General features: G+C 37.2%; 3 protein-coding genes across 8 annotated transcripts in view; 1 reads left to right on the top strand and 2 right to left on the bottom strand.

Moving 5' to 3' along the window:
• Window positions 1-2,008: 2,008 nt before the first annotated feature.
• On the top strand, window positions 2,009-3,154 carry LOC136772091 (uncharacterized; the record flags this gene model as incomplete). The annotated part of the gene is made up of 3 exons (XM_066724786.1): window positions 2,009-2,215; window positions 2,313-2,356; window positions 2,680-3,154. Coding segments are annotated over exons 1-3 (726 nt in total), but the record flags the coding sequence as incomplete, so codon positions are not given.
• A 56-nt stretch (window positions 3,155-3,210) lies between these two features.
• Window positions 3,211-3,899, bottom strand: LOC136772090 (uncharacterized; the record flags this gene model as incomplete). Its single annotated transcript, XM_066724785.1, has 2 exons — window positions 3,885-3,899; window positions 3,211-3,825 (listed from the first exon to the last, which is right to left on the bottom strand). Coding segments are annotated over exons 1-2 (630 nt in total), but the record flags the coding sequence as incomplete, so codon positions are not given.
• Window positions 3,900-6,676: 2,777 nt separating this feature from the next.
• KCNQ (KCNQ potassium channel) overlaps window positions 6,677-22,267 on the bottom strand; it is a 32,913-nt gene continuing 17,322 nt past the window's right edge. For 2 of the 6 annotated variants that reach the window (XM_066747145.1, XM_066747148.1), the window contains 5 exons: window positions 21,286-21,533; window positions 20,168-20,278; window positions 15,813-15,969; window positions 13,612-13,734; window positions 6,677-13,216 (listed from right to left, as the gene is read on the bottom strand). In XM_066747145.1, the coding sequence (XP_066603242.1) occupies window positions 13,115-13,216; window positions 13,612-13,734; window positions 15,813-15,969; window positions 20,168-20,278; window positions 21,286-21,533 (741 nt within the window). In that variant the 3' untranslated portion in view covers window positions 6,677-13,114. The remainder of the gene's footprint in view (window positions 13,217-13,611; window positions 13,735-15,812; window positions 15,970-20,167; window positions 20,279-21,285; window positions 21,534-22,267) is intronic. The other 4 variants (XM_066747147.1, XM_066747150.1, XM_066747146.1 and 1 more) reach the window with 2 other exon arrangements.

Raw genomic sequence — 22,267 nt, 5'->3', positions numbered from 1 at the left:
AACAAGAAATATGTAGAGTTTTCTTCGTCGAAGAATGAAGAATTTTTGCGATTCCCGTTTGCTTTATACTACATTGGCGGGATCGTACTTGCGACCGCTGCTACGTGTACCAGCTGGTCCAGCTTCTTGCGCATCGTCGACAGCTGCAGCGAAAACGAATAATTCGAATTGAAATGAGTGGGAGCAAGAACGCTCAGCAGCAGAAACACAGAGAACGAAGAAAGAGAAAGGAAACGAAGGATAAGCTGGAACAAAACATCATTATAGACAAGCTGCAACACACATCAATAATATTTCATGTATGGAACATGTGAATCAAGATGTCAATCATTTTGTACATCAATATGCGCTGTTTTTAACGTCAAATAGAAATAACAAAACTCAATCATAGCTCTGGCCAATTAACTATAATTATTCAAATACCATTGTAATTTTTGAATTCTAATAATAACTGAAAGTTCTTACTCAACAATTAACAATTTATATAAATAATCATTTGTAATAAGTGTATCAGCAACTTGTAAATTTTATCAATGAAATCTTTAAAATGCCTATCGTATCATTTACATTCAATTTCCAAAAGTGTTTATATTTATATCAGTTTTAAAAAATCATAAAAATTAATTGAAAGAAAAATAAACATTATTTGTTAAAAATAAGTTATTTTTTAGTAAACATTACCGACCGAGCAGTGCTTCAACAATTTGTCCATCGGCACAATGATTTAACCAGCTGTACCGGTTCTGCCGAGCATCTTTACTCCTGTCACTGGTACATACCGAACACTAACTAAGGATTTGAGTCTTGAGGTTGTCCGTGGAGCCAACCGTTCCAGTAAGCCTCTTACTTTCAACGATAGATGTCAGAAGGATTTGTTGCCCGAGCTCCTTACGGAAGTACTTTTGAATAATACCCCGAATATTTGTTTGCATCCGGAAGTGTTTGTGTAGCTATTATAAAATAATGCATTATACTAACTCTTTTTATGCGACACCACCTGTGTGTCTTCAGATCTGTCTACTAGTAATAACTGATACGATTTTTTTACACCTACAGAGTGATATAGATAAAGTGCGTCAAAAAGATGGTATTTTGTCTGATAACAAACATATTTTTTTCCATACGATCAGTGCATCCAACACGAATCGTTTGCTATATTGACTTACCATATAAATTGGTTTTTTACATGATTTTTATTCACTTGTCGAACGCGTGACTGTAAAAATATTTTGCACTTGAGAAAACAAGTCACACATGGAATTAACGTTTGGAGCGCAAATAATTCATGAGTAATTTATCGCTCGATGACCCAGAGAAGAAATAATATTAATTTAAATTTAATTTGCAAGCAAATCGACCTAAATTAATTGTATTTCCTTAATAATGCAAAGGTACTTGCTCATTTCTCTTAAATTTTGTTTAAAGAGATGCAAATTTTTGCATTGGGAATGGAAAATGTTGTAGAATAACTACATATAACAGGGTGAAGATTAAAATATGAATATTTGATGGATATGCACTATAAAGAAAGTTGCAGAATACCAAAACACTGATTTAAAAGAAAATTCAATCATAAAGCTTAAGTAAGTCTTGGAAAATTAAAACTTAATTATTAATAAATCTGTAAAAAAGAAAATCACATTTTTACTACTACTAAATGATAAGGATTTTATTATATAAAGAACTGATATAGGATATTCAGCAATTAATTTTTTTTTTTTAAATCTACAGGAATAAGGAAAAGTAGTGGTCGAGTTATATTAAAGTTAGTGATTTCAGATCCAACCATGAAACAATATTTATCATAATGCAATTGCAGTTGAATTCTGGTGAAAAAGGCGCGAGCTATTTTCACAAATGTTAACATTTTCAATTGTTGATCAATGAGACGAATATGAGCCATATAAAAAGACCGCAATTTAGACCAAGTGCATCATTCGAGTCATTCCTTCTAAGCCTGACGTACAAAGAGAGATTTTGTAGGAAAAAGGCAGAAAAAAAAGTCAAAATGAAGATTTCCCTTGCACTAGTGGGGTATATCCTAATATTAGGATTTACATGGACTACCGCAGCACCACGTGAGGTTGCTGTAAATACAGGAGTTGCTAAAGTCGATGGAAAGGTTCCTCTTCTCTCTAAACGCGGTTTGCAAGGTCTTTTGGGAGGTGTAGATGGTGGGCTCGGTGACATCTTAAACGGAATCGTACCTGGATCGGTAAGAGATGTTTCGCTTTTCTAATATATATTTTTTTTATACAAAGAAAATATTTTAAAAAACATTTATGTAAATATTATTTACATGAATATATTAGAAATTTAATATAGTAGTTGTATGGGTTTGTATTATATCTTATGTGTGAGAGAGAGAGAGAGAGAGAGAGAGAAATTAATTCGTACCAATTCAAAAACCGTTAATAGAGAGTAGGATTTTATGAAGAAAATTCTAACCAAATGTTTAACCTTCGCTCATATTTAAATAAATTTCTGATATTAACAAAATATTTAATTCAAGGAATTCTAATAGCAAATGAATTACTTTAACCATGAATATCCAATAGGGCTTAGATACTAATTAAACATACTTTAAATCTAAAATATGTTTGATATATGTTTACCTTGCAATTGTGTTTAAGACTTAATCTTATATCTGACTGAATGATTTTAAATTTATTGACTTAGGTCGGTGGTGGAGGAAGCGGCGGTGGAGGAAGCAGCGGTGGAGGAAGCAGCGGTGGAGGAAGCAGCGGTGGAGGAAGTAGCGGTGGAGGAAGTAGCGGTGGAGGAAGCAGTGGTGGAGGAAGCGGTGGTGGAGGAAGCGGTGGTGGAGGAAGCGGTGGTGGAGGCAGCAGTGGTGGAGGAAGTGGAGGTGGAGGAAGTGGTGGCGGAGGAGGCGGAGGAGATGATGATGACTGTGATGATGGATCTTCTGGAGGAGGTGGAAACGGAGGTGGAAACGGAGGTGGTAACGGAGGAGGAAACGGAGGAGGAAACGGAGGTGGAAACGGAGGAGGAAATGGAGGAGGAAACGGAGGAGGAAACGGAGGAGGAAACGGAGGAGGAAACGGAGGAGGAAACGGAGGAGGAAACGGAGGAGGAAACGGAGGTGGAAACGGAGGTGGAAACGGAGGCGGAACCGGAGGCGGAAACGGAGGTGGAAACGGCGGAGGTGGAGGAAATGGCGGAGATGGTGGAGATGGTGGAAACGGTGGAAATGGTGGAGGCGGAAATGGAGGCGGAAATGGTGGAACCGGTGGAAACGGTGGAAATGGCGGAAACGGCGGCAACGGAGGCGGCAACGGAGGTGGAAACGGAGGTGGAAACGGAGGTGGAAACGGAGGTGGAGGTGGAAATGGTGGAAACGGCGGAAATGGTGGAGGTGGCGGTAACGGAGGAGGAAACGGAGGAGGAAACGGAGGTGGTAACGGAGGAGGCAACGGAGGAGGCAACGGAGGGGGTAACGGAGGTGGTAACGGAGGTGGTAACGGAGGTGGTAATGGAGGTGGCAACGGAGGTGGCAACGGAGGTGGTAACGGAGGTGGAGGTGGAAGCGGAAATGGAGGTGGCAACGGAGGTGGTAACGGAGGTGGTAACGGAGGAGGAAACGGAGGAGGAAACGGAAGTGGAAACGGAGGTGGAAACGGTGGAGGAGGCAATGGAGGAGGCAATGGAGGAGGTAATGGAGGAGGTAGTGGAGGAGGTAGTGGAGGAGGTAGTGGAGGAGGTAGTGGAGGAGGTAGTGGAGGAGGCGGTGGTGGAGGTGGAATAGGAAATGGAAAAACCATTGATGTTAACACTGGTCTTGCCAGAATAAAAGTAAACGTTCCTCTTCTTTCAAAATCAGGATTGCAGGGTCTTCTTGGCGGCGTGGTTGGAGGACTTGGTACTATAGTTAATGGCATTTTGCCAGGTTCAGTATCATAGCTGGACTATTAATAAACATCACACTTCAGGGTTCAGCTTTTAAATTCAGTCTCTCCAATACAGGATAGTAAAAAATGAATTTTTGATATTTTTCTTTACATGGTGTAGCTGAATTAACATAGTTTTTTAAATAATAAATACATACATTTTAATGTACATATTATGTAATTATTTTCATTAAAGATAATTATAAAAAATAATTTGCTGCCTTTTTATTTTATCAAAACTCAAATGTATAGTCAGTTTGTACCCACAAAAAACAATATTCGCCTGCAGATAAGGGCGGTAAGTACATAAATCGTCTATCGTAAGTAATGTAGTAAATTAAAATATTGTAGTTAAAAGAATTAGTAAAATCCTACAATATTAGGCAGGTATATATTTTTGCCGTGGCTAATGTTATAAATTCGAAAAAAAAAATAGAAGCACAATAAAGTTTCTGGCCAAGCTCATTGTATGCAATAACATTAAATAGCCATCATTTTTAAAAAACTGCGAACTGCGGTGGAATTGTTGAAGTATAGTGATAAAATTGCACGCCCGCGGGTCAAAACTGAAATTCGGAGTAACTTTCACTCGCGGTTAAAATTTTCAAACAAACGTCGCGGCGGCCGAGTCGAAAAAAAAAGATGGCGGAAGGATATCGGAGCGGGAGAACGTGCCGGCACAAATCCGAAAGCGGAACTTTTTAACACACTGCTCGTCAATATTCTACCCAATTATTATAAAAATAAACGCTTTTATTATCACCATATACTGCATTTCTATATTAAATCCAAATTTTATAGAATTAAACGCTTCCAGTGCCACTTCACACTTCACTTCAATATTTTGTCGTATTTTAAGTGATTTTTTAATTAAGAATGAAGAAAGAGGCGAATTCCGTGCGAAATAATCGATGAAAAGTGATGAAATTGCACACGCGCGGGTCAAAACTGAAATTCGGAGTAACTTTCACTCGCGGTTAAAATTTTCAAACAAACGTCGCGGCGGCCGAGTCGAAAAAAAAAGATGGCGGAAGGATATCGGAGCGGGAGAACGTGCCGGCACAAATCCGAAAGCGGAACTTTTTAACACACTGCTCGTCAATATTCTACCCAATTATTATAAAAATAAACGCTTTTATTATCACCATATACTGCATTTCTATATTAAATCCAAATTTTATAGAATTAAACGCTTCCAGTGCCACTTCACACTTCACTTCAATATTTTGTCGTATTTTAAGTGATTTTTTAATTAAGAATGAAGAAAGAGGCGAATTCCGTGCGAAATAATCGATGAAAAGTGATGAAATTGCACACGCGCGTGAAAAAAGCAAAAAGTCCGGTCACCCTTGCTCGCGGCTAAAAATTTCAAAAATTCGTCGCGGCCGCCATGTTGGAAGAAACCAGTTTTCGGATTTGTGCGAGCAGGTTCTCCGCTCTCCCCGCTCCGACGCCATCGTTTTCTTCCAACATGGCGGCCGCGACGAATTTTTGAAATTTTTAACCGCGAGCGAGGGAGACCGGACTTTTTGCTTTTTTCACGCGCATGTGCAATTTCATCACTTTTCTTCGATTATTTCGCACGGAATTCGCATCTTTCTTCATTTTTAATTAAAAAATCACTTAAAATACGGCAAAATATTAAAGTGAAGTGTGAAGTGGCACCGGAAGCGTTTAATTCTATAAAATTTGGATTTAACATAGAAATGCAGTATATGGTGACAATAAAAGCGTTTATTTTTGTAATAATTGGGTAGAATATTGGCGAGCAGTGTATAGTGAAATTTAAAGCGGTTATATTCGTAAAGATTCGTGTCATAATTGAAATTATGGCGAATGTTACCAGTGGCTAATGCGTTTGCTGTTGTGTGTTGTGATTTTTTGTGAGCTTGCAGCGATCAAAGGCAAAAGTATCAAGGACATAGCCTGTATGTTTCATTGATTTTAATTTAATGCTTGATAACCTCAAATTGACTTATTTCGTATGAATTACACAAATTTTATCTTCTTTTTTGATTACTGGAGATGATGGAAAATATTGACAGCTATTTACGACGCATATATTTCTACGGTTTTGAAATGTGCTCTTTCAGAATTCTGTCATTATTCTTTATCTATCTCAAACAATTGTTTATTACTATAACCGTTTAAATTTTGAAAAACGTGAAAATTTTTACATTATTTTTCAATCAACTTTAACTTTAGTTTTAAAAATGCGGTTTGTTTTGTACTGAAATGTATAGAAACGAGCGACATACAAATATTTACTTTAAACTACTTTAAAGTCCACAAGGACAAATAGAAAAATTCAATATGGCGTACCCGATATGGTGACGATTTTGTAAGAAAATGCTAATGTTTCGTTTTTTTTGTCCATATTTTCAAATATTTCATAGCGGATAGTAGCAAATATTATTGAAAAATCGGTATTCTTGTTGTTGGAAAGTGCTACCTTTAATTTGAAGGACTGGAGCTAAATCAAACTTATTTTTGTTTTTAAATTGTAACATGTTTTGTGGCAGTTTTTGTATTTTTTATCAAAGCAGTGATTCTAGTTTAAATTTGACATATTTTTGGATTGCTAATTACTAAATCTGAAATGAAAAGGACAAAATTAAAAGTGTTGGGTCCAACAAACTTACTGCGTGGTTATACGATAGCGTTCGACGGTATGTATTTGCCGTCGAGACACTACCGTGTCTCTTGATAACAAATAAAGAATTTGGATATGGATAGTGCAAAAGACAATAAAACAATTGCAGAGAATAGTAGATATGGTATATTCAACTTTAACTAGTAATCCATAATAATAATTTTGTATATAATTATATAGATAATAGTGTTTCGAATGTACAATATTTGACAGATTGAATATTACGAATGTTTTCTGAAAATAATATTATAGTAATTGTACTTATATATATATATATATATGTAAGTATTATATAGGTATATCGTACTTGGTCCATCCTCGTGCATCGAATGTTGCGTTAAAATATTCTGCCACTCTCGATAAGTGCACAAGAACGCTCGTCATGCATAAACTTTCGGTCCTTTAAGCGTAGTGGATGGACCTCGAAAATGTACAATTGCAAGCTCGACTAAAAGTCTAAAAAGTTTTATAGATCCATGTGAGAGCGCACTACCACATTTATAATTGGAAGGACACTTGCAAAATATCTTTGCTTCGGAAAAGATGTATCGCATTGAATCGTGTATTCTTAGAAATATTTATTATATTATATTATTATAATTATATATATAATGCGGTAATTGTATTTTTTATATAATAGTATAACGTTCGTTTGGACTCGTAGTGCGTTAAAACGCCCACTAATAGAAATAATCTCGTAACGAAGATAAAAATCGATCTTCGCAGCGAAGAGCCATGCGTTGTCATTCGTATTTTTTTAAATCAATAACTAAGTACTGATAGTCACAATACTACTGACTAAAGCGCTATTATTTATTAGTCATTGCTTTTCGATTCAGTAAAATAGCAATGCGTTCGTAGGGACAATGATCATTACTATATAAGAAGAGTTATCCCTTTACCTATCGGTACTACCATTCGCATTTCTTTTGTCAGAAACTATAGGTAAGTAGTAAAAACAAAGATATCATTCACAGCTGGTACGAATTTCGAAAACTATTGACTTAACTATTATTCAATATTTACGATTTATCGAAATTAACACGCAGTGTTACAATGAGTCAACAGTATTGTCGACGAAGGTACTACTAATAGATAGTATATAGGCAACTACGGTGATATGATTGAATTGCAATATTTTTCGTCTAGCTTCAGAAACTTCACACATGATCTGCTTGTTTTGGTCTCTTAACCCATTGGTCATTTACATATTTCTTAAATCGATCACTCTCGCTAATCATGAAAATTGCCCGTCATTCGATCTTTATAAAATTCATCCAATTATTAGACAATTGAAAAGTCCTCTGTAGTTTCAGTATGATGTGAATTTTTGAAGCTAAACTTTGCTTTCGTAAGAGTTCTTTATAGTTCATTAAGCGTCGAAATTATACATTTAGAGAGATTGTCGAAAAATATCAAAAACACAGACCTTATTCTTTCTGTAAATTAATCTGTAGATACGGAATCCCTTTGAGGACGCACAGCCTCGTATCAGTTAAAAATGTCCCGTAATAAGTATATTGGTAGTTTTTGGTCTGATTATTTATATAGAGCTTCCTACGAATTGCTGCGCAGAATAAGATCATTGGTCTTGTTTGTATTTAACAATTGCATAAAAACGGATATTTTATAATCTTCAGTATCTTAGTCAACTTTCTTGATTGTGTCTCATACTTTTTTATTAATCAAAGAGATAAACAGGTACAACTTCTCCCGAATAAAACAGCCGCTAAAGCGCCATAAGTAAACAATTCTTTTGCGTGTATCGTAAAATCTGATTTTTCATCGGGTCCGCCCTTTTTGGTCCAAATGTAGTTGTCAATATTTCAATGATGGTCGATCGATAAGTTTTCCGAAGATTAAAATCTACTGATTGTTACAATGATAAACTTAATAACAGCTGATTTTTTATAGAATTTTTAAGAACCAATAAGCCTTATTATCTATAAGTAAATAAAAGGTACGTGCGAAGTAGCGTTGATTACTAAATTTCATCTGCTCGCTCGCCTTTCATGATAAATTATTTATATAGACGATGATATATAGGAAGCTTTTTTTTTGCCACAATAGAAAAATGACAAATTTCATACTAATAGCTTCAACAAGATTATTTAATACTAACACTTTTTGCATCGTGTTCCTCGCTCCTTGAAACTTAATAAACATTGCTTAAATTCTATGATAAGGATCGACTAATCCAGCATTATTAAATACGTATCTACGAGTAAACCGTCATGGATTAAAATCACAGAAAGATTGAATAAATTTCTCATGCTCTTCTTAACATTTGAAAAAGCTTTTGTTGCTAAAGTTCCTCGTTAAGCCATTCCCATTTTGAAAGTTTTAACGAAGATAATATGTACAGGAAATGAGAACGTAAATAAAACAACGTTTTGGCTTTAATAAGATGCAGTTGTGTGTCTACCGTATGATTCGTACTACGACTTGCTGCTTGTTATCTATATATAGATTATTGGTAATATCGCGCATAGAAAAGTTGACGTATCTTTACAATATTGATTTTAAATCCGTCATCGAATCTCGGTAATTTTCGTAATTGCTATTTACGATTCTTCGGTTATGCTAATGCTTAAAGATATTTAGTAATGAGAAAATGGATGTATCGTAGAGCATACCGAGATTAATTAGTAATATATTTTACAGAAACGTCTGACTAGCTTAGATTTGAAGATAAAATCTATAATAATCGAATGGTGATATGTCGAAATGCGACATCTTAATTTAGAGCGGAGGCATTCAGAGTTTCATAAGAGGCAATTGCGTGATAGAAATGAAAAATGCCAAACTTTACGATTATATATAGATTGCGTGTTATCACATACTAAGTTTCGACTCTACCAAAGTTGTCGCATAATAATACTCTAGTCTTGTTTCAACTTCAATATTATACTGCCCATAATTACAGTATCTCGTTAATGTCTAATTTAACTCTAAAGCTTAAGAATTAGGAGAAATGTACAAGTTTCTTTCATCGATATAAACTAAAAGAGTGCACGCTTTCCGTGTTGATGTGTATGTATGTTGTGTGTGAGCATGTATACTGTACAATGACTATTCATTATGCATGAGCTATGCGTACATTCAATTGTTATAACGCATTTTTATCGTGTAAACGATAATAAAAATTATATTATACGCATTTTCGATCATTCCACGAACACTACTTGCATTTTTGAGATCCTTCGTATAAGCAATTAACAATTTGTTAGGAATGAGCGTACCACCGAAAACTCTATAATTAACAAAACATAAAAAAATCATCGGATGAGCCGTCGTTGTACCAAGAATATTTTCTAACATAGGCTAAATCTATGAGAATGCTTAAACCTATGAATAAATCAATGATTGCGTACATTTATTGATTGTCTCTACTGATTCTTACATCTAAAACTTGTCTACCACCACGATGAAGATTTGAATTTTCTACCGACACACCTCTACTTGTTTCTCGCGCCTATTCTAGAGATAAGACGTATGGAGTTTTATCGGATGAAGCCGACCAATACGATAATCGCGAATAATTCGGAAAAGTTTTCAGGATTTTAACACGTATATGGTCGCTACACAAAGTAGAAAATGTACTACGAGTATGGATGATGATAATATCTCGTTATAATTTGGTGCATAGATTGCTATGAAACCTGGCCATGGCATATCGATGTCAGGATCTTGATTAATTTATAGATAATTTTTGGTAGAATGGTTCGTTTCTTTACATAATGTATTATAACTACCCTATCGATTGCTTCTATTCTAATAGTGTATCATAGTGAAGTTAGTGGAATGAGAGGCACCATAAAGTATTTTTTTTATAATACGCGCATAATTCATTAAATGTATATTCACTCCAATGAGCTCTAAGGAGTATTTTTCTCAGCGGAAAAAGATATTCATTTATTACTAGTTAACAATAAAGTAGTAGTTGACCACACCACAATAAAATTATTGCACAAAGTAAAGTTTTTCCTTATTAAAGTAAGGTTTCTTGTCACTTGCGAATAAACTTGATTGGAAAAGTTTTTTTCTAATAATTCAAAACGAATTAACATCAGCTGGATACTATTTACAGAATTCAACTATAAAATAATATCAAAGTGAAAAATGTCCGAGAGCTTTGTAGTTCTAGAACACTGAAGTTACATTACTTTTATCAGAAATTTGATCATCAAATCCAGTGTAGCAACAACAAAAATCATGTAAATTATATGAGTTTAATATTAAAACTTGTCCCGTTAATCTCTATCACTGATTATTATTTAATTGTGCCATTTTATTACCCTTGAACCAAGTACTACATTCCTATAAGTATACAAAAAATTATAGTAATATTTTTACTGCTAATGAAAGTTTTCTTCATAACGCGTTGCATGTATTTCGATTCGCAAATCTATACACAGTGTCCTCTCGTAAAAGATATTAAAAATATCCCTAAAGCATTTTGTAGTACGAATATTATTCATCTATATCATTAGTCTTCGTATGTACAATAGTATTGTTGTCATTGTGGTATAGGTATATGTAGGTAGTGGGAAGTAACGCCTTCAGCGTTTTAATCAATGTAATCGAAGAAGCATCGCCTCGTTAAACCACAGTGGTCTATTTTCCCGATTTCTCAAATTTTGATAATTTCTCAACTATTTACAAGTATTCTGTTTTCATCGGTAACATTTCGTTCGAAACGCCTGACGGTCGCGTTGACGATTCGCGATTATAATCGTACATTACTAATAAGAAAAAATAAGAAATTGTGAAATTTACAAGAGTTCGTAGTAAAGATTTTAATACGTCTTTTTAAATTTTTACTAATCAGTGTATAAAATATATATATATATATGTATATAGATATATATTTATACGTATATTACGTAAATAAGTATATTAATAAAATTCTCTATGTATATCGAGTAATGTATGTATGTACACAGTTTCGGAGCTTGTCCTTAAGCATAATAGAGCTTTCTACAAAGAATGTCCCTAAGCGGTATGCGTAATACTGTCTCAGAAATCGATTAAACGTTTTGGTGTATCGAAGACTATATAATCAATGTGTATAAATACATGTCCCATTAACTGCGTTAAATGGCTTGAACTAATCTTTCCATATAGTCGTCCATGAGAAACTGTAACTACGTGTTGAAAAAAGCGATAAAAAAATGGAGACTGCCCATGCAGACGAAGCTTTTACCCGAAAGCTCGCATTTGTGCCAGAAAAGTAAACTGATAAGACTGGTTATTGTAATGCAAATGTACAATGCATAAATCATCGAAAGTCAATAACTGTGCATTGATCGAGACTACACAATATTGTATCGATTAGAGATTATCCCACGGTGTTTGACAATTTTTTCTTGGCCCGAAGAGTCTATTGTGAATATTTCGGCGAATCGTGTGAGTGTGTGTTGCGTGTTCGTGTGTGATATGCACAATTTGGTATTAGCGCTTGGTCCTGCTTCCGTAATTAAACTTCCAGCAAATTTTAACACTGGAAAAATATGCGGATATTCACTTTCGAAATCGAGCAGTGAAAATATTGTAAAACTTTTCTATCTTGATTAATGATGTTTTGAGGCGAGGGTATCATTTCTTCCTGTGCGTTTCGCATTGCTGTGTTTATTGCCTCGAGCTCGAAAGGCTAATAGTCCTTCCCTTAAAGTCTCTCTTAAAGAGACGTCAAACTTGACCCAACTATCGAAAACCTTTTTTCATTTGCGACTCTAAATATATAAGTGACTCGGAAGTTCTCTTAATCGACACTTCTTCTTCTTCTTCTTTGGTTCTTCGTGGATAATTTTAAAGTTTTCTGATCAAATTTCGATACAATCTATTACATACGTCTGAATTTAAAAGCAATATGCGATATTCGATATCTCTGACCAATGGCATCAGTTACCTCGATTTTGGCCGCCTGGGAATTCAAGATTGTGTTTTCTTAGCTATTTAACTCACGTGGTTACTGAACGTTGTTGAAGCAGCTGTTCTCACAGTGAACACGTTTGGTATTGCAGTACATATCCGAGGCTGGGCCGGCTCGAGGTGACTACTGCGCTGAAGCGACAGCTGGCCAAAAACTTTTCTCATATCTTCTTCTTGTCCCGATAAAATTGAAATTAGTCGCGATTCGTGCTCGATCATGTTAGTTCTCTGGCAAACGGCAAAGGACTCGTAGAAAAATGCTCATCCTTAGATTTACTTCTTCATCGTTTCCCCCCACCACGTCTCCGAAGAAACTCCTCTATTTTCCTATCGAACTACGAGGCAATATGGATTTTATTAGACAAGTAACTGAAATCCGAAGGATCGGAGGGAGATATTGTGACAATTCTTTCAAACTCTCGCTTTTCGCTCTCTCTCTCTCCCCCCCCCCCCCCCCACTTTTCAAGCTTCTCCGACTTCTCTCGCGAAAAGGAGACTACTAGTGTTCGGCTGTTCTCGCGATCATACTGGACCTCGCTGTAGTAATAGTGACTTTTGGCAAAGTCCAAGTCTGCATTGACATTGCTGCAAGTTCCGCTGCCGAGTAGGCAGCTCTGTGTTACACATCGTCCTCTATGCTTCTCAGCGGAATTTGTTGTTTTTGCGCCACAGCGTTCAAAACGTAAATCAGCTGGTCCAATTTCTTGTCCATGATGGAGAGCTGGAAGAAAAGAGTGCGAGCTTTTTATTCTCACGTCAAAGCAAAAGCAATTTTCAAGGAGATTTGATGGAAGGAGGCAAGAAATATAGAGACTATAATTAAGAGGCAATTATTAAGGACGATAAGCGTTTGATCCTGTTGCAGGATAATTGCTGGATGGAAGGAACGAAAGTGATTAGCATGGATTTTAACGAATTGCCGCAGATGGAATCGTTCGAGTTGGTTGGGTTTGCTTTGGAGGATTAGCCGGAGCTAAATATAGAAGGATTTGATAAATAAGAAGAGGGTTGGTTTGGGATGTGAGAGGAGGAAACTGCGGATGGAGAAAGAAAGAACGATGGGAAAAGAGGGAGGGGGGGGGGGGAGGGAGCAGTGATTGGAATTGGAGAACTCACCTGCTGCTCGACCCGGTAGAGACGCGCACCAATCGTCATGGGCTTCACGTTGCCCGCTCGGTCGATGCCTGCTAGATAGCTCCCTGGTTTACCCAGGGTCTGATCCAGTCTTCTCTGCAGCTCCTGCAAAACAAAGCACATTCGTCAATCATTCTCCTTTTTCCATGCACCCAATATCATTTTTAACGTCATTCATTAAATTTTTTTTCCATCCTCCAAAGAAATCCCATTCCAGCGGCAATGAAAAATCAAAATATTCCAGCTATTGTTAATATCTCTTGGATAACGACTCTGTGAAATGGCCAATTAGACAATCGTACAAAACCATTAGGATCCCAAGCACGAGTCAAACGAGAATAAAGGAAAAATTCTCAGCGTCGTCGTATATCGATTTTCGTTTTTCTTGCCGGACTAGAATTTCAGCTCGTCAGAGCAGCAAACTTTAAAGATGCTTAATAACGCTTTTCTCGATACATAATAAAGCTCTTTACGCACGGCCCTGAAGATTCGGGTCCCTCGCCAAACAAAAGACCGTTCCCTGTTCAGGCTAGATTACGGTGATTGACATTTTTCTTTTATACGCGCTGCCACTCACTGATAACTGCCGATCAATTTCTTCAATAGCGTCATTCTGCCTTCCTATCGGCCGGAAGAAAGAATTACGAAATTTAAAAGGTAATTTTCGTGCGCTATATATCTATACCATCCTCCCCCTCCCCCTGCTCTCTCGCTTAACCTTTACTCCATTCAAGACTTTTCTTTTCCTTTTAAACAGCACAGAAACAAGTTTATCGTATTTCTCTGATCATTCGAATCGCATCCACAGGAAATAGCGATTTAGCAATGTCATTAGACGCATCAGCAATACTATTGTCAGAGTTTCCTTACGGGGCTCTCTCCGCGTTCGCTTCCTCGGCGACGGGCATTCTAATAAGTAATTATTGACATTTGCAGCATGGCTCGAACTTGACAATAATTGATGCGAGACAAGCAGCACTTTGCTGCTGCGCCCCAGTATGAACGTTAGATATATATATATATATATATATATAATAGAAGATTATGCACTTTCTTGCTATTCGAGAACGAAACTACCTTCAAAAATTGTAATCTTTGCTAATTGCCAGATTGTGCATAAGAGACTCTGTCTTTAGTCGAGGCTGAGAGAGACATTGGTGTTTGACAAAGTATAATGGAAAGAAAGATTTCAAAATTTGCTGGATTTTCTGTACCAATGTTCCTCTACTCTTTGGTAAGCCAAAAGCCCAAGGCATAGAAGAGAGAGAGAGAGAGAGAGCTTGTCTGACAGAAGAGTGGAGACCGAGTGGCTGAGAGAAAAGTGGCAGACTATACTGTTCGAATTGGTAGCCTTTTGTCTAAGATTTTCAGGCGTATCGAGCTCTCGTACTTTTTATATTGAATTATTATGAGATTGAAACTTTTATTATATAGTATTATAATAAAATATTTAATATTATAATGTATTTATAGAATATAATATCATAAATAAAATTAAATTCTTGTTTCTCATAACGTTGACTAATTTGACTATTGGTCACATTTATTAAATTGAGGATTATATTATATATATATGTGCTTATTTATAATCCGATAATGATCACATTAATTATTGTAAATAAGAAATTTAAAAATATTTTCATTGCACGAAGATCGAAAATAAATGATTTTTATTTATTTATAAAATTAACTAACGAATTAATGACAATTTTCTACTGTATTCTCGTTTACATTTTATAAACACTAAAACAACTTAAGATTCGCATTTTCACAAAAATGGACATAAATAATTATTCAAATATTTTATATTAATTGAAATTTTAAAAATCGGTTTCTGTTCTCAAAACTTTAGTCAATAGACTGTTATCAGTTTTATGCCTTAACCGGTTTTGATTATTTAAAAAAAAGTTACTGTTATATTTGTAGTTTGAGACTATAGACTTTCGCATAGAAGATCTTAGGGTCACAGTTTGAGGCATCGGTATACCTAGAAATCCGAAAGATAATTTTCAGCGATACAAAGACCCTTTTCAGCACGGTAGAATAACTTTTCTCTTTCATTCATTTTTGTCAAAGCGTGTTTGTGAGCTCTGGTGGAGCGTTTAACGCGCGCAGTTTATCCAGGCGTTAATGCCTCTTACGTATACAAACAGATTGAACAAATGTTTGAAAAGTTGCCTCACCTTGATTCGCACCATCATGTTCAAGTGACCTTGACTGTATTGCTCGATGACGTCACGAACGTCGTAGGGTTTCCTCGCTTGCTGAAATTTTCTCCTGGCAACAAAGTACTTGATCTTCCTGATGGCCCTAATGGCGTTTCGATGTGCCTCGGTCAGTCTGAAAATGATAAAAGCCGATCGTTGACTCTGCGAGAGATTCTTGGAATGGTCGTCGAAAAGGCCAGAATGCATGTGAGTTACCATGCAAATGCGATACGTCCTTGGAACATGCAAGAATCGATGCCTGTGAATCGTTAATTGAAGGGCAAAAACAAAACTTTCATGAAATATTCAGTGGCGGAAATAATGACGTCCATTCAGTATTGGCCGTAACACACAGCTATTTAAAACCCTCCAATGCCAATTTAATATCAGGCCTGGAGATAATCTCCTGAGCGGATTATGTAACATCGTGATATTTATTTTGGCAGAAGTAACTGTTTCGGGATACTTATATACTTCTCTCAATTTTTCAAGGAATGGCAAACTGATCGAAACTAATCCTTCGTTGTTCGATAAAAACCGAAGAACATAATTCCCCACCATTGTCCCCGATATTCGAGTAATAGGGGTTTTGATAGTTTTAGGGAAAGGCTCTTAAAGGTGACCTCTGTACAGTAAATTTGCGGTTGAGGCTTCACAACGGGTCTCTCTAGCACCGTATTCCGCACAAACCCGAGTAGAAATTAACTTGGGATTTAGCTACAAGGGCTTGATAAGGATATTCCGATTATACTTAAAGAATAGATGTGATCCTCCTAGAAAGCGAGAAACGCCGTATTTTATATCAGCCTGAAGGTAATAGTACCTCGTCTCTAAGCCTCGTGTGAAAACTACGCAATAAACCAATATAATTCTGATTGATTCATTTATCGATCTAACTTGGTCCTGATTCGGAAAATTAGAGCAAGCAAAAATTCTATGTTAACCGAATCAGATCCTCGCAAATTTTAAGGCGTTCCCTAAGATTTTTCTGCTCGGGAGAGTTACGGTAATTCCGAAAGGAGGCGTATAAGTTTGTATCATCCAGACGTTTCTCACATTGAAAATATTTCCGAGCAGTTTTTACGCTATATGCACGGCTGCCGCCTCGAGCCAAGGAATTCCGGTGGCTGTTGAAGAGTCGAGTAGTTCCTGGAAAAATTTGTGGCACACGCCTCGATCGACTCGAGCTTATATGTATATTCAGCATGAAACGCTTCTCGAGAAAATTGACCATTCTCCTCGCCGTGATGTTTATTTACGTTTTGAGAAGGATTCGACGGAATAGAAGAGAAGGTTCTCGACTCGACCGACGCGAGCACAAATGGGACAGCTTTATCGTTCGAGGACGCGGACGCTTCTAACGATATAGCTCCTGGCGACTCTCTCTTTACTACGTCGATATAATATATAAGCTCATCAAGTGCATCGTCATGTTTCGAGAAAATACGAGCGCATCAAACTATAGTTATAGACGACACGATTGTAGGCACAGAAATGAGATGGATATTAAATTGGCCATCTCAAGTTTATGGCGTTGCGAGCTTACGTTAAAATAGGATAGCGACGTCGTTAAAACTCGTGGCTGAAATTTAAGAATATCGCTTCACCATTGTCAGTGTTTTATACTTGTGCTCTTGAAAGCACTGAAAAACACGATGGGTCGCGCGGAGAGGAAGAATGACTTTGATGCCGATGCACGACGAGTGTTTCGACTTACCGCATCAAAGCGAATGTGCTCTCGACACAACAGCACAGTGCAATCTACACCATTTTCTATTAGAAATTTCACTTCAATAGAATAGCCACATTTTTGCGCAATGCAACTCATCCATTAGTTTTAACGATTTACACTTTTCTAACGCGTAAAATAACTCGAATGGTATAAACTTGGCGAATGGTTTACACGTTTTACGAGGGCCAGATTTCGTTAAAATAGGCTTTTCTAACTTGCATAAAATTTATCGGATTGACCCACTACGGCTCTGACACTCAAAGACAGAATTAAAAATAAAGATAGAAAATTAAAAATAAATAAGGAAGCTGATTCGCTCGAATCGAAGTTTGTAGTTTGCTGTATTCCTACAATATAGTCATCGATAAAAACTTGGGAATCGTGTTTTCGTAGCTATGATGTTAAAGTATAAAAACACTTGTCGTAAATAGACTTTGTTAGAAAAATAAAGAACTTTGACTATTTTATTGGGGTTGTAAAATAACTCTCTAAAAATTCCAAGGTCTCAGAAGGTTAATATAAAACGCAACCGGTGACGTAGCAGGCGAGGGGTGGGGGTGGGGGGGGGGGGGGGTAGAATCCACATCAATTCCACGTACAATCTGGAAGACCTTATCGAGTCTCCTTACAGAACTCCCAAGTAAATTATCTATCGGGGTAACGAGCAGTAAATAAATACAATCGAATTTTCTATAGAATGTCGGTAAGAAAAATTCCACGAATCAAGTTTTCCTTTTACATTTTACATCAAGGTGCACTGATTAATCACTTTATTATGGAAGCTAAAAGCGAGGGTTAATATATTGCAGGTGAAATTACGTGAAAAATTCATGGCTCGATTGGTATGAAAATGCAAATGATTGATGAGTGCTAATAATAGATGATTCAATATTGTAAGAAAGTTTTCTGTTAGGAGTTTATTCAGTGAATAATCAGAGAGATACGATAATAATATCGTACATAGCTATAGCGAATAAATGCATGTGGATTTGGCTGAATACGCAGGTCTCTGTGTATACAGGAAGCCAGGCGTACTGGCATATACTATAGAGTTGACCATGACAAAAGAAAACAGCTGGCTCGGGACGCGCAAATACATGTTTAGAGGAAAAATGGAAAAACTCGGACGCGTGAGTTAAAAAGTTGCGAGATGGATGAAAGAAAGGGAAATGTAGGCCGTCTTGCCGTTCGAGTAATGGAGAGGCGCAAAAAGCACTTAGGCTACAGAATAGGGGAAAAAGGGCTTTGTGGCTGCTGCGGTGCGGACCAGTCTTCCATCAAGCTATAAGAATCTACAAATGCCACTAGAGCTTCACCGCAATATTGCGTCACGTCGGATGCATTTACAAATCTCCTACGGTACGACGCGTAAAACTCTATGCGATATGCTCGTGACGCATTTTTCCACCTCATCATTTATGCAGCCGTCATTATTGTTAATTCAGGGATTCGTTCTCTTCCGGTGGGCGGTGACACGACCAAATTTATCCCCTGACTACACCGAGTTTCAAATTTAGTCCAATTAACTAAATACGTTTAGATAAATTAAACATTAGTTGTTTCAATCAATTATTTGATTGAACATCAACGTATTATATTCGATCAATAAATATTTGCTCTATTACATCTATATAATTTATCCTTAACAGAAATAAAATTTTTTTTTTATTTTAATCGAATATACCTTTCAGTCGATACAAATTTTATTCGAACGTCAATTTTTTTGCTCGTTTTACAATTTCATTTTTTTAATCAATTATTTTGTTCTTCGATGAACTACTTCATAAATTGAATAGCAACTACATAATTGTTTAGTTTTAAATAAACGTTTTAATACTTTAATGAAATATATAGTTTTCAGCATTTACCACTATATACGCTTTTAATCCATTCAACGAGATATAATAATTACACCATTTAGTTGAATGAACAAAAGTTTGCTCGTTTTAGCTAAATATTAATTGATTGAAATAGCTTTTTTGTCAGTGTACTAACTCTATACACGAGGGTAAGCGCGGACCACTTGAAAAGTCACACACTCACACAGCCAGTATCGATTTCGCATACGGAATGAAAGCAATTTGCATGGAGACACAGTCTGACAGAGGCTTGTCCATAACCTGATTTTGGACGGTGATTTAGCCGTTTATGTTATGTGCGAGAATGGGCAAAAAAGAAATTTATCCACACAGCACACAAAGTGTCAAAAACGTGCCAGAAACGTTATTCTGCTGAATATTGAGATGGCAAAAACGTTTCAGTCACATATTCTAAAGCATGCCGAAAGTATGACTTTGAACAAGATAGCAATCTTTAAAAATCGATGAAAATTAAAACATTTTTATGCTTTTTCTTCGCTACAACCTAAATTCTATGCTCTGAATTTCTTTTACAAGTCCTGCTTATATACTTTTGAATTTGTATATAAATATGTATAATAGAAACTTAAATTGCACAAAATTTATTAAAGAAAAAAACCAATGTGATTTTATAACAATCTTTCTGCTATTATCCGAATTGTATACCTTGAATATCTCGGTAACATTTTCGACAATTTACGCTGTGCCATTCATTTCGTTGTTTTTTGGCAAATACTCACGTTGTAACTCGCTGCGGTTCTTCCATGTCAATGTCAATTTCATCGCTGGTAGCCTCCGTCACCGAGCTTGTCTGCGAAGTGAAGAGGCTCCCCCTGCAAACCGGAAACACACTACTCACACTACCAAGCTCCCCAAACTAGTTCCTTCGACATCCGAGAAGGCGCTCTAGAGAAAGTGCTCCTAGGCTGGTTGACGTGTCTGTCGTGCCAAGTTTCGTAAATCGTTATTCTAACGAGTCTACGTCAGCGTGCAGCCACGATGCTTGTTCTTTCCTCGAGGAACGCGACGACGCGCCTTTGACACGTGCCGCTTCTCACCAGTTTCATATTAACCTGGCAGGCAAATCCTCCAGTTTCACCCAACCTCGCAGCAGCACATTCTCTAGCAGCGGCCAAATTTTATTCTCAGCAAAAGGGAAAAATCATAATTTACACTGTCGTTTCGATAAAAGTCTCCCAACTCTATTTTCCCGCTTTTTTCTTTTTTTTTTCCAAAACGAATATACCTCGTATTGATACATTTCGTACACGATAGGGTCCAACGCACTGCGTAGTTTCTAAAAATAAAAAATTATATATATAGGTGTCGACACAGAAGGCGAAAAACGTTGGCTAAAACAGAACCCCGACAAAATAAACTCTAATTATTACAGAGTAAACCCGTTATCATTAATATATAATCTGGATTATCTCGTAGGGAAAGCAAAATAGAGAAAAAAAAAATTTATGGAATAACAATAATTATATCGTTTTGCAAGAGAGTAAAATAAGTTGATGCTATTGGCTTAACTCTGAAAAGCTATTCAAAGATCGCGCTAGTGCCCTGAGTGTTTTTAAACGGAATGATATATTTTTGATTGTTTATTCTTGAAGAATATCTCGAGAGCTTTCCAAAACGCTTTGTTATATTAATTTATCATTTTATACAGCCGTTCACTATATCAGACATTGTATATGCATTCGCGTACCTCGGAAGAATAAAAGCTTAAAAAATAGATATGGGTCCAGGACGATGATACTGCGCAAGAGTGTCAGGTCACAGAATGGACGTTTGCGCTGCAGTTGCAGACACGACCTACAGGGGAACACAACCTTAAGACCATGTGTGATGGACTTACCGATTGTCACGTCTGACACGGCTGGGAGTACCAGACTTGGGCTCCTCCATGTAGAAAACGACGTCCCCCTCGTTTTCGAGACGCTGGGCGTCTTGGTGCGGGCCGCCGACTGGTCCACCGGAAGCCGCACTTCCGGAAATGGTGACCGGCGGAAGTGATTGCTGCGACTGCTGCTGCACGTCCATGCGATTCCGCGATTTCCGCCTCTTGAGGACGCTCGCCTTCTTTGCCACCTGGATCATCAGAGACTGAACCCCCGGTGCCCTCCGATTACAACACACGTCGAACACAGCATGCACTATCCCTAATAAGATCTTTCCTTTGACTGACGTGTTTTGTTGACACGATGACGCCCCTCGCGTCACGCGTTACCCTCTCCGAGCATCCTCGACACCGACCACGATTGTCAGCTTTGACAAATTACACGATTCATCGTTTTCGACACGAGAGACCAACTATACGTATCTACACATATACATATATGCGTGTACTGCACCTATCCCCAGCGTACGGTGAAATTTCAACTTGAAGCGATTCGTTTTTCCAGCTTCGAGACGGAAAGCCGAAATTCGACGAGGACCATTCGTATCTCTACACCGTCTGTGCTTGTGTGTATATGTATATGTATATTCCTATTTTTCTCAGCTTAATGCACTTTCGATGTTCGTATTTATATATTTCCTTTCCGGACGAGTAGTCGTCGGAGAATTGGCGCGCGATTCACGAAACTCTCCCCAAGGGTTCTACTGAGAAATTTTCGCTTTTACGGAGAGGGACGGGAGCTTTTGATGAATTTAGGGCGAGACGAGGAGGAGGATAGCGGTTTTGGTTGTCTTGCGAGGATTTGGCGTTGAATGGTTCTTTAAAAAGGTATGTCGTATACCGTTTAAAGCACGGTTATAACAATGGAATGGTCGAGAGGTCTTGTCTGAGTTTATTTAACGTGGCCATTAATTCGCGAGAGAGGGTGAGAGAGAGAGCG

Source organism: Prorops nasuta, unplaced genomic scaffold (assembly GCF_024137725.1).
Source record: "Prorops nasuta isolate Cenicafe-Biocafe unplaced genomic scaffold, Cenicafe_Pnas_1.2 PNAS00003, whole genome shotgun sequence".
Classification (NCBI taxonomy): domain Eukaryota; kingdom Metazoa; phylum Arthropoda; class Insecta; order Hymenoptera; family Bethylidae; genus Prorops; species Prorops nasuta.
The sequence above is the reverse complement of the archived record's forward strand: the minus strand, read 5'-3'. Positions and strand labels throughout refer to the sequence as shown.